Source organism: Atheta coriaria, unplaced genomic scaffold, assembly GCF_025399875.1.
Source record: "Atheta coriaria isolate IRGN ID8LTWV9N9 unplaced genomic scaffold, Caltech_Dcor_3.1 hic_scaffold_7_pilon, whole genome shotgun sequence".
Classification (NCBI taxonomy): domain Eukaryota; kingdom Metazoa; phylum Arthropoda; class Insecta; order Coleoptera; family Staphylinidae; genus Dalotia; species Dalotia coriaria.
The window spans coordinates 1,606,843-1,621,162 of NW_027045449.1; the positions used below are offsets into that span (position 1 = coordinate 1,606,843).

At 38.1% G+C, this 14,320-nt stretch overlaps 4 protein-coding genes across 4 annotated transcripts; 2 read left to right on the top strand and 2 right to left on the bottom strand.

Moving 5' to 3' along the window:
• Positions 1 to 174: 174 nt before the first annotated feature.
• Kap-alpha3 (karyopherin alpha3) lies at positions 175 to 3,458 on the top strand. The gene is made up of 4 exons (XM_065308834.1): positions 175 to 496; positions 677 to 1,366; positions 1,428 to 2,120; positions 2,300 to 3,458. Exons 1-4 carry the CDS (start codon positions 431 to 433, stop codon positions 2,393 to 2,395), a joined length of 1,545 nt encoding a protein of 514 aa, XP_065164906.1. The 5' UTR covers positions 175 to 430; the 3' UTR covers positions 2,396 to 3,458.
• A 460-nt stretch (positions 3,459 to 3,918) lies between these two features.
• Positions 3,919 to 5,199, bottom strand: LOC135796711 (uncharacterized). Its single transcript, XM_065308836.1, has 3 exons — positions 5,021 to 5,199; positions 4,750 to 4,949; positions 3,919 to 4,691 (listed from the first exon to the last, which is right to left on the bottom strand). The coding sequence occupies exons 1-3, from the start codon at positions 5,090 to 5,092 to the stop codon at positions 4,166 to 4,168; spliced, it is 798 nt and encodes a 265-aa protein (XP_065164908.1). The 5' UTR covers positions 5,093 to 5,199; the 3' UTR covers positions 3,919 to 4,165.
• Positions 5,200 to 7,074: 1,875 nt separating this feature from the next.
• Positions 7,075 to 12,755, bottom strand: eys (eyes shut). Its single transcript, XM_065308328.1, has 6 exons — positions 11,757 to 12,755; positions 10,095 to 11,699; positions 9,528 to 10,033; positions 8,830 to 9,475; positions 8,613 to 8,770; positions 7,075 to 8,537 (listed from the first exon to the last, which is right to left on the bottom strand). The coding sequence occupies exons 1-6, from the start codon at positions 12,572 to 12,574 to the stop codon at positions 7,180 to 7,182; spliced, it is 5,091 nt and encodes a 1,696-aa protein (XP_065164400.1). The 5' UTR covers positions 12,575 to 12,755; the 3' UTR covers positions 7,075 to 7,179.
• A 30-nt stretch (positions 12,756 to 12,785) lies between these two features.
• On the top strand, positions 12,786 to 14,296 carry LOC135796359 (MKRN2 opposite strand protein). Its single transcript, XM_065308357.1, has 4 exons — positions 12,786 to 13,438; positions 13,497 to 13,643; positions 13,700 to 13,777; positions 13,843 to 14,296. Exons 2-4 carry the CDS (start codon positions 13,519 to 13,521, stop codon positions 14,249 to 14,251), a joined length of 612 nt encoding a protein of 203 aa, XP_065164429.1. The 5' UTR covers positions 12,786 to 13,438; positions 13,497 to 13,518; the 3' UTR covers positions 14,252 to 14,296.
• The last annotated feature ends 24 nt before the right edge of the window (positions 14,297 to 14,320 follow it).

A 14,320-nucleotide genomic window follows, 5' to 3' on the forward strand; every position in this document is an offset into this window, starting at 1 on the left:
TTTTTGATTAAAGTAATAATTACTTGACTTTTACGTAGAAAATTAATTAATTCAACTAAAATCTATTTATATTTATTATTTAATTGTGCAAAGATTGATTTTACCATTGATTTATTAAAGACAGTTGGTAAGATTTCTCGAAATTGCAAAACGACAGGCCGAATGACAGAGCGCACCGAATCTGACCGAACGGCAACATTGTGAAAATTGCTCTAAGGTAAAACGAGGTGATTAGCGTTTTGTTGAAATATATCGCGGCATCGCGGGGATCGTCTTCGCCGCGTTGAATAACACGGCATCGTCAAGTGATTGTTGAGTTGCGGGTGGAGCGCTACGTCAGCGAGGCATCGCCAATTGAGTCTTAAGAGGAGGGCGTGCTTGGACCGGCGTCGCACATTTGCGCTTGTCACATTGTTCGCGTTCGTCAAAAATGGCGTCCGACCCAAATTACAAGTTTCGGATGCAAGTGTTCAAGAATAAAGGAAAAGATCAAGATGTAAGTAACTGCACGTCACTCATATCTTCGCACCGCACAACAATCCGGCGATCGTCGATTGTTTCGCATTGTGCGAATCGACTCATTAACCTCATACTTAGACATAGCCTAAAAGGTCAACACCTAACTCACATGTCCAAAGGTAGAATCTCATGCGCAATAATTAAATACGTATTGTAGGAGATGCGTCGAAGGAGAAACGAGCAGACGGTGGAGCTACGCAAAAACAAGCGCGAGGAAACTCTCCAGAAGCGTAGAAACGTACCAAAGCCAGATTCCACAGATGAAGATGATGTTGATAGGTCTGCCAACTTGGATAAACTGGTACAGCAAGCCGGACAGACTGCAGATCCTCAACTGCAGCTCTCTGCAGTGCAGTCTGCTCGCAAGCTGCTCTCTTCCGACCGCAACCCGCCCATTGACAACTTAATATGCAGTGGTATTCTGCCAATTCTTGTGAATTGCCTTAAATGTCACGATAATCCACCCCTGCAGTTTGAGGCAGCGTGGGCGTTAACAAATATTGCGTCCGGCACATCGCAGCAGACGAATCAGGTGGTGCAAGCGGGCGCTGTACCGTTGTTCTTAAATCTTCTGCAATCGCCGCATCAGAATGTGTGTGAACAGGCGGTGTGGGCGCTAGGTAACATCATTGGCGACGGGCCCAATTTGCGCGACTATGCGATTGAATTAGGCGTTGTCAAACCTCTACTCTCGTTTATCAATCCCGGCATACCCATCTCCTTCCTGAGGAATATCACGTGGGTTATTGTGAATTTATGTAGGAATAAGGAACCGCCACCGAGCATTGTCACGATTAAGGAGCTGCTGCCATCTCTGAATCTTCTTATTCACCATTCAGATATTAATGTAAGTTTCAATCTTAATAAATTCACTCGGAAATGTAATAAAATATGGCATGACGTTGCAGATTTTAATTGATACTGTGTGGGCGTTGAGTTATCTAACAGACGGCGGCAATGAGCAGATTCAACTTGTTATCGATAGCGGCGTGGTGCCGAAACTGATACCTCTTCTCAGCCACAAGGAAGTGAAGTTACAAACGGCCGCTCTGCGCGCCGCTGGTAACATTGTCACCGGCACCGATGAGCAGACGCAGGTTGTGCTTAACTGTGACGCGCTTTCGCATTTCCCAGCGCTGCTCTCGCATCAAAAGGAGAAAATCTGCAAAGAATCGGTCTGGTTCCTATCGAATATCACCGCCGGCAATCAGACGCAGGTGCAGGCCGTCATCGAAGCTGGTCTGCTGCCGAGTATCATCCAGAACCTCAGCAAGGGAGACTTCCAGACGCAAAAGGAAGCCGCCTGGGCGATTAGTAATCTCACTATTGGTGGCAATCGCGATCAGGTTATCAAACTTATACAGGAGGGCGTAATTCCGCCGTTCTGCGACTTGCTGAACTGTAAAGACGCGCAGGTTATTCAGGTGGTGCTCGACGGCATCAACAATATGCTCAAAATGGCCGGCCCGCAGGCGGATCATCTCGCTAACATGATTGAGGAATGCAATGGGCTGGATAAGATTGAGAGTCTACAGAATCATGACAATATCGAGATTTACAAGTTGGCCTATGATATTATTGAACAGTACTTTAGTGGTGATGTAAGTAACTCAAAAATAAGTTTTTTTCTGCTTCAATTGCCACTTTTTTCACGGTTTTTAGACACGGCCGTGACTAAAGTACTTCTACGTTGCTAAAAGTGCCGTTTTGCTCATTTGATATCTGATATACTATTAATACACTCAGCCTGCTTCTAATTCTTAAATTTTTGTTGGTTTAGGGTGAAGACGATCCAAACTTAGCGCCGACCGTTGGCGATACTGAATTCCAGTTTGACCCGAGCACAAATGTGCCCAATGAAGGCTTCAAATTCTAGACAAAAAGAAAAGCAACACACAGAAACCAGCAAGCAAGACGTAACCGAAACTAAAGATAAGCAACTGTTATTATATCTTCTTCGTAAATAATGCTGCGACAAAATTCAAAGTGAACACACACCCTTCACACTGACATAACAACACACAAGACACACACACATTTAGTTGCATTTCGTGCAAACGAATATCCTCGACGAAATGAATGCCATGTTACGCTTCCAACGACAGTGTGTGCCCACTGTAGACACTGACAGACAACATTTTATACTTTTACGCGCATAGTAAACGCGACTTATCGTACGTATCAACTCGTTGATATCTGGATATGAGTTTTTCTTTTGCTGTCTATTTGCTGTCCTCATCATCGTGAATGCAATAAAAAGACACTTTGCTTCGATCAGAATTGAAATTTTAATCATGTTAGGTTATTAAGCGTCCTTTTATCGCATCGCGTGCGCTCGAGAGCAGCGAATAAACACGATTTTATAAATTTACGAATTTATTTCCGAATGAGTAGGCAACCATGATTACATAAGCAATTAAGAATGTGGACACAATCAATCGCGATACACTCGAAACTTGCAAGAACATCAACAACACATGAAATGCGACAAAAACTTTTAGGATATATAATAAATTACTTTTTTAATATGACTTCTCTTTAATTTACGGAATCAAATTTAGCGGTGTTATTAATTTTTTTCTTTGAATGGATGATGGTTCAATGAGCAATTGTGGCGAGGCTGGGCGGCTCAAGGAGTGAAACAAGCGTGTGATACATTCGATATAAGCGTGTATGTGATCTTCAGTATGACATAAGTAGAAAGTAATCTGCGCATGAATGTAACTTTGAGTTGAAACTTTTGAATTTTTGGACGATTTTCTCGGGTCATGTTGTGTGTATATCAATTATTTGTATGTAAACTAATGATGACTCTATTCCACCAGCAAGCTAGTGCAAATGTATCAGAATGTGATTATTATGTTTGTATGTATCCTGGCGGCATTAATGATGATGATTCGCTATTAATTTCAAATATATGAACTTTATATGAGGGAAAATGAGCGCGTGAGCATCACGGAGCGGGCAATCGATGACAGCTTGTTGCGACGCACGTAAATGATGTGTATGCAAATGACTGATCTAGAATGATTTAAGTGTTTTAGTTTAATAGATACAAGTGCGGAACAATGTGCTGGTCGATCGCCTGCTTTCGAACTCGTTGCGTGACTTGGCTGTATTTACCTAGTGAGAGATGAAGAGATGAATGCGTGCTGTGGGGCGACTGTTGTATAATAAATTAGGGTATATATATATTTGCTCCGCGAAGTCGATAGGCGACGATAGCGCACTTAGTGGCGGTTTGTTTGCGTCGCTGACGCTATTGTACTTGATTTGCAATTTGCATTCGTCGTGCAAACGCAGCTAATTTTTCGGTTTCAAAGTAATACAATGAAAATATTAGTTAACAATCTGTACATTTATATAAAGTAATAATTATTATTAATAATAAAAATAATATTTTAAAGTTCTTGTAATTTATTTTAGGTATTTGCATATAACAAACGCATTTTACACACATTTTCATTGTTTTTACGTTAATTTCACCCAAAATTTATAAAATTTGATGTATTGTATAACTAAATTATGTAAATTGTAAATACGCAACCCAAACAGCAACGGCGGCCATTTTATTGCATATACTACAAGTCTACAAGATGCAAAATCTAAATATGTGTTAATATTACAGAATACTTAATGTAAACCTTCAGAAATGTTGATTTCCAAACACAGTTTTCTCTGTAACACCATTCTTAATCATAATATGTGAATCCGAAGGGAATTTAACGCATAGCTTGAGCGAACCACTAGAAATCACCAATTTTTGCGCATTATCGCTTTTATTTCTATCATTATCTAAACTAAACTGTTTTTGTACTTTAGGAATCTTTAGTTCTTTTCCCGAACGTGCTTTAGATGATGCGCATTTTTTACTATCACCATTTGTGATAGTTTTATCACAAGTTTTAATATCAATTACAGGTAGAGATTTACTTCGTTCTCGACCCATCGTTTTGGACCACTTTTTTGGTTCCTCCCAAGGTATACGCTCCGAATCATCGGATTTTAACGTGAAAATATGCGGACTACACGCAAGGCATTTCGATTTACGTAGATGTAAATGATTTTGATTCTGATCGACGATATTCTCTTGACTGTGTTGAATACTTGAGCTGTGACTTGAAGGTCTACTCATAGTTGAAGAACAACGTAGAGGGACACGATTTAAATACCTTTAATGTTAAAATTTATTATTTTAAACAATTAAATACTTGCTTTTATTATATTTACTTTGATTGTTGTGGTGGTATATTCCAATTATCCACTCTGTTCGTGTTCATAACATAATTAATACGTCGTAATAGAATCAAGTTGTCGTTTTCTATCTGCCGCATTCTTTCGATTTCATTTTGTCGCTTTTTAAGTTTCACTGCGACATGTTGCCGGGATATTGGCGGTCTGTTATCAATAACCGGCACTGCGGAATTAATCTAAACCACAAAGTATTGATAAAAATGTGGAATTATTCGTTAAATTAAGTAGATTTGTGTTATATGCTTACTTTTCTGAGATGATTTTCATATTTTCGTTGCTCCCACGGATTGTTTAACAGTTTATCGCGTCTTGTTATCATTTTTATATTGATTAGACGTTCTACATTAAAGTTACACTAGTTTTACTTGCATGCATTTGGTGACGTGGGTTTTGTTTGTTTGTTTTCGTCGTCATAACTGGTTGCGTAGCAACTGATTAACCGACTGGGGTCTAATCAGTCAACACATTGATTGTTGGTTTGATGGACTTGGGATTGAATCTCACAGTCGGAAATTGGAAGCAGGGGACGCCATTATGAAGGATTAGATATAATAGAATACAATGCATATAAATATAATGTAACTACTGAAAAGAAATGATTTTTAAAGTGAAAACTTCTTTAGAATCGTTGTGATTTCAAAATTAATGAAACTTGTCCATTTTTCTTCTGAATTAAAATTTTATCTCTTAAATTTCCAATTTATTTCCAGCTTATTTTATAGAGAATTTTCCGACTTAATTCAGGGCACCGTACAAGGGTAGCGGTAGAAGTGACTCAATTCAGCGCACCGTATGAGGCTAGCGGTAGAAGTGACTCAATTCAGCGCACCATATGAGGCTAGCGGTAGAAGTGACTCGATTCAGGGCACCGTATGAAGTTAGCGGTAGAAGTGACTCGATTCAGGGCACCGTATGAAGTTAGCGGTAGAAGGGACACGTTTTCAGGGTACCCTACGAGGCTAGCGGTAAAAGTGACTCGTATACAGGATACCGTACGAAGGTAGCGATAAAAGTGACTCCCATTCAAAGCACCGTACGAATATTTTATAATCATCAAACCGCTGATCGCTATCCATTTTATTTTAGAAGATATTTAGGGTACCGTACGTGGATGAATGTATAGCTGACATTTGCCCATTTTTTCTTAGGACTTATAATTTCATCTCTTAAATTTTAACTGACCAAAAATTTAAAAATGTCACTTTCTTGTACTTTTAGTCGCGTTTTTCGACATTTTCCTGTTGGAAATATAATTATTTTATATTTTTATCTGATAGAGAATCTTCCAATCTTTCATAATCAACAATTCGTTGGTAGCTATCTCTTTTAGTTTAAGAGATATGAATTTTTGAAAATCGTCGAAAAAAAGTATCAAGCACCCCCCCTTGCCCATTTTTTTCTTATGACTCAAAATTTCATTTCTCAGATTTCGATTTTAACTAGTCTATCTTGTAGAGAATGTTTCGTAGATTAAGAATCTACGATTTGGCCTTCCTATCTCTTTTAGTTTTCGAGATATTCAAATTTGAAGAAAATGGGCAAAAATTGCAAAATGTCACTTTTTAGCACTTTTAGTCGCGTTTTTCGACCGTTTACTGTAGGAAATATAATTATTTTATATTTTTATCTGATAGAGAATCTTCCAATCTTTCATAATCAACAATTCGTTGGTAGCTATCTCTTTTAGTTTAAGAGATATGAATTTTTGAAAATCGTCGAAAAAAAGTATCAAGCACCCCCCCTTGCCCATTTTTTTCTTATGACTCAAAATTTCATCTCTCAGATTTCGATTTTAACTAGTCTATCTTGTAGAGAATGTTTCGTAGATTAAGAATCTACGATTTGGCCTTCCTATCTCTTTTAGTTTTCGAGATATTCAAATTTGAAGAAAATGGGCAAAAATTGCAAAATGTCACTTTTTAGCACTTTTAGTCGCGTTTTTCGACCGTTTACTGTAGGAAATATAATTATTTTATATTTTTATCTGATAGAGAATCTTCCAATCTTTCATAATCAACAATTCGTTGGTAGCTATCTCTTTTAGTTTAAGAGATATGAATTTTTGAAAATCGTCGAAAAAAAGTATCAAGCACCCCCCCCTTGGCAATTTTTTCTTACGACTTAAAATTTCATCTCTCAGATTTCGCTTTTTACTAATCTATCTGATAGAGATTGGTCCGTAGGTTAAGACGCTGCGATCAGATCTTATTTATCTCTTTTAGTTTACGAGATATTTGCGATTGAATAAAATAATTTTTAATTGGTCGCTGTCGCGTTTAGTTTAGAAGATATTCACTCACCATTTTTTAAATTAGTTTATTCTACAACAGTTGTCAAATACAAAAAGAACGCAGTATCGGCAGTATTACATATTACATATATCAACATCCTCTACGCAATTATTAATTACTTTATTACGTTGCTGTTACACTCTTCTATATTCTCTCCTTTGTACGAATTGAAATCTAACACTCTACTGGCAGCCATATTGCTTTTTGTAAACGCAAACACATCAATACATCCGTCAAACATCAACCCATCGAAAGGTGCGTCAATCTTTCTACTCTCCCACGAATAATTCGCAGGAACACCACCGAGATAAAACTCATCAAAGTCTACATTACTAAAATTCCCAACGTTGTATTCCTTTGCATCGATTGCAATTCTAAACGGATTGAATTTCAACACCATCTCATGATTCATTCCGTCATTTAACACTGGACTACTTAGCAGTTCTATTTCTTCTTTCCTGTTCATAAGCGTGAGTTTACCATTTTGTAAACCCAAAACAAACCAATTTTCAGCATTAGATAGTAGAATTAGTCCATCTGAAGCTGTCACAAAATGTATTGTAATGTTTTTTGATGATTCGGCGATTGAATTACGCTTTTTACCACTGATAACACCCAAATTACTTTCAATCTCCACTGGTGCCGGATAATTTGATGCATTCACATACAAATAACTTCTCCCAACGAATTTCGGACTTCGGATAGTCAAGCCTGTTTCACACAATGCACCAACATAACCAACTTTACACACACATCGCCCTTCTAAGCAATAACCTTCATTTCTACACTTGTGCTCAAGACAATCGTAAATCCTTTCACATTTTTCACCATAATACGGATCCGGACAATTACAATGTGGACGTATATTCGGATCCAACCAACATGTTCCACCATTAGAACAATAATCACCACCACATGGCGTTCCGTCACAATCTTCCAAATTCTGTCCTTTTAGAATTGTCTTCTCATTCAAAGGTACATGAACTGTATCGATGAATAACTTTCGAATGCATCCTTTATAAAACGTGGGGTATTCACAAGTTGCTTCGGGTGGTAATTGTGACAAATCAGGCATACCACCTAAGTAAATCATTTCACTGCTTAAGTCAAGACTATCCCCAATTTGCATTATAGCTGTATTAACAATATTATCCACAAAAAGATAAACTTTCCTTCCGTAGACTTGTATTTTTACCGAGTGCCACATTCCTAAACGCAGTAATTTATTACTGCGGAGAGTAATACGATCACGTCGATTGCGACGTTGCCGACTTGGCAGTATACGCAATTCAAGCAATCCGCTTAACATACTCAGTGAAAAGAAGTAATCATGGTTGCCTATGAATGCAATCAGTCCATCTTTGAATGGACGTAGCTCCAGATCAAAATTAAATTTGTTTACTTCAAAAGTTCTTGGGCCCAAGAGCAAATAGCTTCGGACACCGGTGAAACTAATATCGGAAAGAGTTTCATCTAGAAAATATTAAAAATTAGGTTGCATAACATTAATAATTGTGATTTTTGGGTTGCATAAATTAAAATACTTACTATCTTGACAATATTTTCCTTTTTTATTCAGGGCACAATCACATTCATATCCTGCAATCATCGGAACACAATTTGCTGATGGTGCGCAACTGCTGCGATCACACAGGTTGAATTTATTCGAACACAAAGGACCGTAGAAGCCATCTTGACACATACATCTTTTTAAAAAATATCATAATTAGTTTTAAAATTGTGGTTATGTAGATAAAGCACTTACGTGAATGTACCGCCATGATATAAACAAGCCCCGTGATTTTGACACACGCCTTCATAACATTCAGTGGTACCACATTGACCTACTGCACGTCCGGTGATTTTACCATTGTCCAGTGAGACTGTAACATCTCCCACTTTAAAAATCATATCAAACATACATCCAGCAAAACCGGTGTGTAATGGTAAATCATGCGGTAGTCCTTGGAATCCTTTACTTTTATAACCTCCAAAGTAAATCAATGGTTCCACATCCAAATGCGTTAAACTTCCCTGTGATCTCCCCGTGACATTACCGATATTCTCAACGTGTAACCAAGCGCGTCTTCCTAACCTTCCAACTTGTATCTCATAACTTGCTTTGTCTGCAGGTATGGGTTTCTCTGTGAAAATACGTCTTGGTCCTGCTCCCAAATTCCATGTGAGCATAATAAATCCTTTCACGAATGATACAGACATGTGACTTGAATGAAAATCATGTTGTCCTTCTTGTCCCATGAACATTAGCAATGAGATCTGATTGAGGTTACTTGGAGTGATCTTAAACTTGATGTACATGTATTTATAAGATGCTTTTGGGATAGTGTGGGTTGTGTATGAGGCATATCCTTGCACTGATGACGAGTAATATGCCTTGGAGATTTTCAAATCTAAAATTAAAGGTTATTAGTGTGATTAGGCTTGAATTGAGGTTATATTTACCGTTTTCACAAAAATGTCCGTGTTTACCATACGGACATAAACATAAATATCCACTACCAGTGAATGGTAGGCAGGTACCACCAAATTTACACGGGTTGTTGTCACACACGGATGTTTCACATTGTTTGCCGACATATCCGTTGGTACACTTGCAGAAATAGTTGTTTAAAGTGTTTCCGGGTAGCGCTGTACAACTAGCGCCATTTTTGCATGGATTTGATAGGCATGCTAATGAAGAACACTCGGAAACTCCATACGCATCCACTGCGTCCTTGAAAATCCTCACAGCTTTCCCCGAAATTAATAAATCCGACATGCAACCGATAAAACCGGTTAATTTAAGCATGGAGTTAGTTTTTTCGCTCAAACCACCGAGATACAAATGCGACGCCATTTTGAATTTTAAAAAGTCATTAAAGTTTGCAATTTGTGCTCCGGACATTGTCAAAGTATCATTTAATTTAATAGAAGCATTGCAGTGTTGATGATCGTCCGAAAAAGTTAACCTTGAAAATAAACACATTATAAGTAACTTTACATACATAACCTTAATTATTAATTATATACAGTGCACTTATCCGCATTTCATTTCCATTGTTGACTGGTTTATTCAATTCGCTGAGGAGCATTGTTTGATAGCCGCATGAAAATTTAAACTTTAAATGTGCTTGCTCCATGTACAGTGCCATGTAAGTGTCCTGAATATTTGCGTAGAATAAAACGCCGGATTCCCAAGATGTCCGCGCGGTGAATGCCACCTCCATTTGGGACCCAGCGGACATTTTGTGTAAAATATACGAGTTTCCGTTGAACGCAGCGTTTGTTACGCCCAAAGCAAATTCACATCGTTCTCCAGAGTAGTCATACACGCATGCGCAGCGGAAACCATCCGCGTAAATACACGTGCCGCCATTTAAACATGATTGATTCAATTTTGAGCAATCAAATTGAGTGCTACTTGTTGTAGTTGTTGAATAATCAGTTGTTGTTTCTGTATTGGTCGATAATTCTGTAGTTGTTTCTAGAGTTGTTTCTAAAGTTGTTATTGTAGTAATATCATTCGGTGTTGTTGTTGTTGTGGTGGATATTGTGCTTATGAAGTCAGTAACATGCGGAAAACCAGTTAAATCTTTGGTTGTTTCTGTTGTTAATTCAGTTGTAGAAAGTGTAACGGTAGTTGTATCACTTTCAGATGTTGTTTGATCGGTTGTAGACGTTGTGGACAATGAAGAACTTGGTGTTAAGGAAGTTGTAGTTAATTCTGTAGTTGAACTAGTACTTAGAATTGTTAAGGGAGTAGTTGTTTCAGTTTCTGTAACTGGAACTGAAGTGGTAGTGGAACTAGTACTGGAATTATCACTTTCTGTAGTAATTGTAATTGGTATTGTGACCAGGTTAGGTCCAGTTGATTCAGAACTAGAATTCTGAGGAAATTCTGTAGTTGTTATTGTTTCTGTTTGAGTTTCTGTATCTGTGATATTCCAAAAATCAGTAATAGTTAATGTTGTGTCGTTGATAAATTGTGTTGTTGGATAAGTAGAAGTTGTATAATTTGTGGTAATTGTTATATCTTCAGTCGTAGAAAATGTAGATGTTATTGTAGTAGTATCAACGCTTGTTTCTGTAGTTAAAATCTCAACAGGTGTTGTTGTGGTAGATTGTTCAGTTGTAGTTATAGTTATAGTTGTGCTTTCTGTTTCCGGGGATGTCGTAAACGTTGTTAACGTTTCTGTTGTTGTAGACATAGAACTTGAAGTAGACGTAGACGTAGAACTTGAACTAATTGTGCTTGGTAGCGTAGAGGATTCCGTTGAAGTTTCCATAGTTTCTGTGGTTGAAGTAATCGCTTCGGAAGTTGTTGTAAATTTCGAATTTGGCACAGTTGTTGTTGGCGTTGTAAAAATAGTTGTCTCAGTAATTTCTGTAGTACTTGTAGGCGCATTGGTGATTACTCCAATGGTAGTCATTAACGTGGTGTCTGTGAAAGTAATCATATCCGTAGTACGCGTCATATTCGCAGTCGTCATTGTCGGCGTTATTAAACTGCAATCCAAGTAAGTCCCACCTCGCAACTCCACAATCAAACATTCACAGTAGAATCCTGTTAAATGCGGAGGACATGAACATGTGAAACCATCAACGCCATCTATACAACTTCCACCATTAAGACACCTGTAATATTATAACCTAAATGAAACAACATTTAACCTAGAAAACACTGTTACCAACCTGTTGTTACTAAGTTTACACTCATCGTACTGCCATTGACATCTCTCGCCATGATAATCCGGTACACAATAACACACAGGTTTATCATCCTCCATTAAACACAACGCGTCATTTCTGCACGGATTATCTTCGCAAATCAACACAGCTTCCTCACAATTCCTCCCAGCGAAACCAAACGTACATGCGCATTCGTAATCTGCATGTAAGTCAACACAAACGGCGCCATTTTGACACGGATGCGACATGCATTCATCAATCTCCAACTCACACAGCAGTCCAGTCCATCCATCGAGACATTTACAATGAAAAGTAAATCCGGGACCTTCAAGACACACACCGCCATTATTACAGCGTGCCTCATTGGTAAGATTACACACTGCGACATCCAATTCGCAATGTGCGCCTGAATATCCCGGCAGGCAATTACATGTGTATCCATTTGCTGCGTCCAAACATGTGGCATTATTATGACATGGATTGCTCAGACATTCATTGAGATTCTCCTCGCATAAATCACCGGCAAAGCCCGAAGGACATGTGCAGTTAAAAGCAGCGATGCCATCTTGACACAGGCCGCCATTTTGACATGGATTCGACCAGCACTCGTCCCAATTCGTCTGGCATTGTATGCCTGTGTAACCATCAATGCAATAACAAGAATAAGTGGTGTTTAAATCATCCAAACACACACCATGGACGCAAGGATTACTCAAACACGCAAATCCTCCATCGGTAAAGTTTAAATAACTAAATAAACTCACAAACGTTAATAATTTAAGGTAGGCAAACACTTTGACATTCACTTTCTGCATACACATGTCGTTAACATCAATTAAAATTCACTTCCGCGCGGAAGAAGAGTTCGTTTATTGATTTAATAACGAATTCGATTTAATATGTTTTTTTTATGATTCACTTTGTTGTATTAATAACTTTTATGTTTTTAGTGTGGATTGTTTGTATTGGTTTGAAGTGTGCGATGTGCGCTCGTCTGGTGGTCACAGCACATGTGGACTGATTTATTAACTAATTCACCCTCATAACATTTACCTGCTGCGTGGTGTGTGCAATGTGCGCGGTGGTGAACTGTTTATTATCAAACCGCATTGGTGCGTGATAGCGTGGTGAGTAGTGGTTGGAAAAGGGTCGTTGGCGTGACAACCACACAATCAAACAAAACAAATCCCTACGAACGAGTCTGTCGTAATTTATTCTATAAATAGTAAACGTTTCCGGAGTTCATTCGTCTTGCACCGACGTATTGTGTCGATTGATTTAACATTATCATTATCAATGGCGGCCATTTTAAATTTCATTCATGAGTATTATTAATTTCCGCTATTGCCATCTATAGGTGTTAATAGAAATGAATATTACTTAAGTATGTAGTACAGAGCGTAAGCTACGAAGACTATGGATTCTGTTCTTGTTTTAATAACGGTATTGAGTCAGTTGGTGGTCGGTGTGGTCCGTGACCGACTCAACTTGAATGGAGTTGCATGTAGAATCAGTCATCTGTGATGTTGCCTCAGTTCACCTGGAGAAACAGGTAGAAGAAGCACTGGAGCGGAATAAATTTGCTTCCCGATGTGCGCACAATGTTTGCTTATTGCTCGAGTTGATGACATTTACCTTTAGTTGTTGGAAATAAGTTAAATGATGTTAATTGAAGTGAAATAAAGGTGAGTGAATATTTTTATTAACGGTATTGAATATAAAATATTGTAAATTACTTTTTAGAAACATTGTGGACAAAAACACAATGGATCCAGGAATAATATGCTTCCAACATTGTGGACCAAAAGTCTTCTGCATGAATCTAACAGAAAAGTGCCCTACATGCGAAGAAGATCTCTCAGAAGCAAAATTTCTATTGATGCCTTTTAGGTTAGCAATACACACAACATTTAATACAAGAGTTATTTTAATAATTGTCTTTGTAGAGTTCCGTATCCATTTGTACGAGCATCACAATATCCTTGTGCAGTTGTTATCAAACCCACCGTTGGAGATTTCCTCAAGTATGTTTTTTGTTTGATTTTTCGTGTGTACAACAGCGCCATCTATAAGTTTATGATTGTTTTAGTGATTACTACAATTCAATGGATCTTCACATTGGTGTGACAAATTCATCGGGATTAATCGTTGAATTTGATAAGCATGGTTTGCGTCGTCACAAGAGCAAAGAATGGGATCAATGCTTGTTGTTGGATCAAGTTGACACGCCGTGGCGGGAGCATTGGGATAATGTGCTTACAACATTCTGTAAGGATTCTTGCTGGACAGCCAAAGATTACGACGAGGATGCGCATAATTGTTATTCGTTTGTTTTGTGTTTCTTATGCGCGTTGGATTATGGAACATTGAGCACCGCAGCGGCTAATCGTTCCTTGTTCTGTGAACAGTTTATTGTTGGCCGCACGACTAGTGCGGGAAAATATATATCTTTGTTTCGGAAACTTAAGGAGCGGTGTTTCTATGTACACAAGGAATAGGAATAGTATTATTTATTGTTGGTAATAAATATTGTTGGGTATTTAGTTGACAATGTGATGATAATTTCA

Bases quoted from the DNA above. Each gene is read 5' to 3' on its own strand.
- LOC135796711 (XM_065308836.1), bottom strand. From the start codon at position 5,092: ATGATAACAAGACGCGATAAACTGTTAAACAATCCGTGGGAGCAACGA. The intron at 4,950-5,020 runs GTAAGCATATAA...TTTGTGGTTTAG, and splicing joins ATGAAAATCATCTCAGAAAA to ATTAATTCCGCAGTGCCGGT. The intron at 4,692-4,749 runs GTAAATATAATA...TTAACATTAAAG, and splicing joins ATACCACCACAACAATCAAA to GTATTTAAATCGTGTCCCTC.
- LOC135796359 (XM_065308357.1), top strand. From the start codon at position 13,519: ATGGATCCAGGAATAATATGCTTCCAACATTGTGGACCAAAAGTCTTC. The intron at 13,644-13,699 runs GTTAGCAATACA...TTGTCTTTGTAG, and splicing joins TTTCTATTGATGCCTTTTAG to AGTTCCGTATCCATTTGTAC. The intron at 13,778-13,842 runs GTATGTTTTTTG...TGATTGTTTTAG, and splicing joins ACCGTTGGAGATTTCCTCAA to TGATTACTACAATTCAATGG.
- Kap-alpha3 (XM_065308834.1), top strand. From the start codon at position 431: ATGGCGTCCGACCCAAATTACAAGTTTCGGATGCAAGTGTTCAAGAAT. The intron at 497-676 runs GTAAGTAACTGC...TACGTATTGTAG, and splicing joins ATAAAGGAAAAGATCAAGAT to GAGATGCGTCGAAGGAGAAA. The intron at 1,367-1,427 runs GTAAGTTTCAAT...ATGACGTTGCAG, and splicing joins TTCACCATTCAGATATTAAT to ATTTTAATTGATACTGTGTG.
- eys (XM_065308328.1), bottom strand. From the start codon at position 12,574: ATGTGTATGCAGAAAGTGAATGTCAAAGTGTTTGCCTACCTTAAATTA. The intron at 8,771-8,829 runs GTAAGTGCTTTA...TTTTTTAAAAAG, and splicing joins TATCATGGCGGTACATTCAC to ATGTATGTGTCAAGATGGCT. The intron at 8,538-8,612 runs GTAAGTATTTTA...AATATTTTCTAG, and splicing joins AGGAAAATATTGTCAAGATA to ATGAAACTCTTTCCGATATT.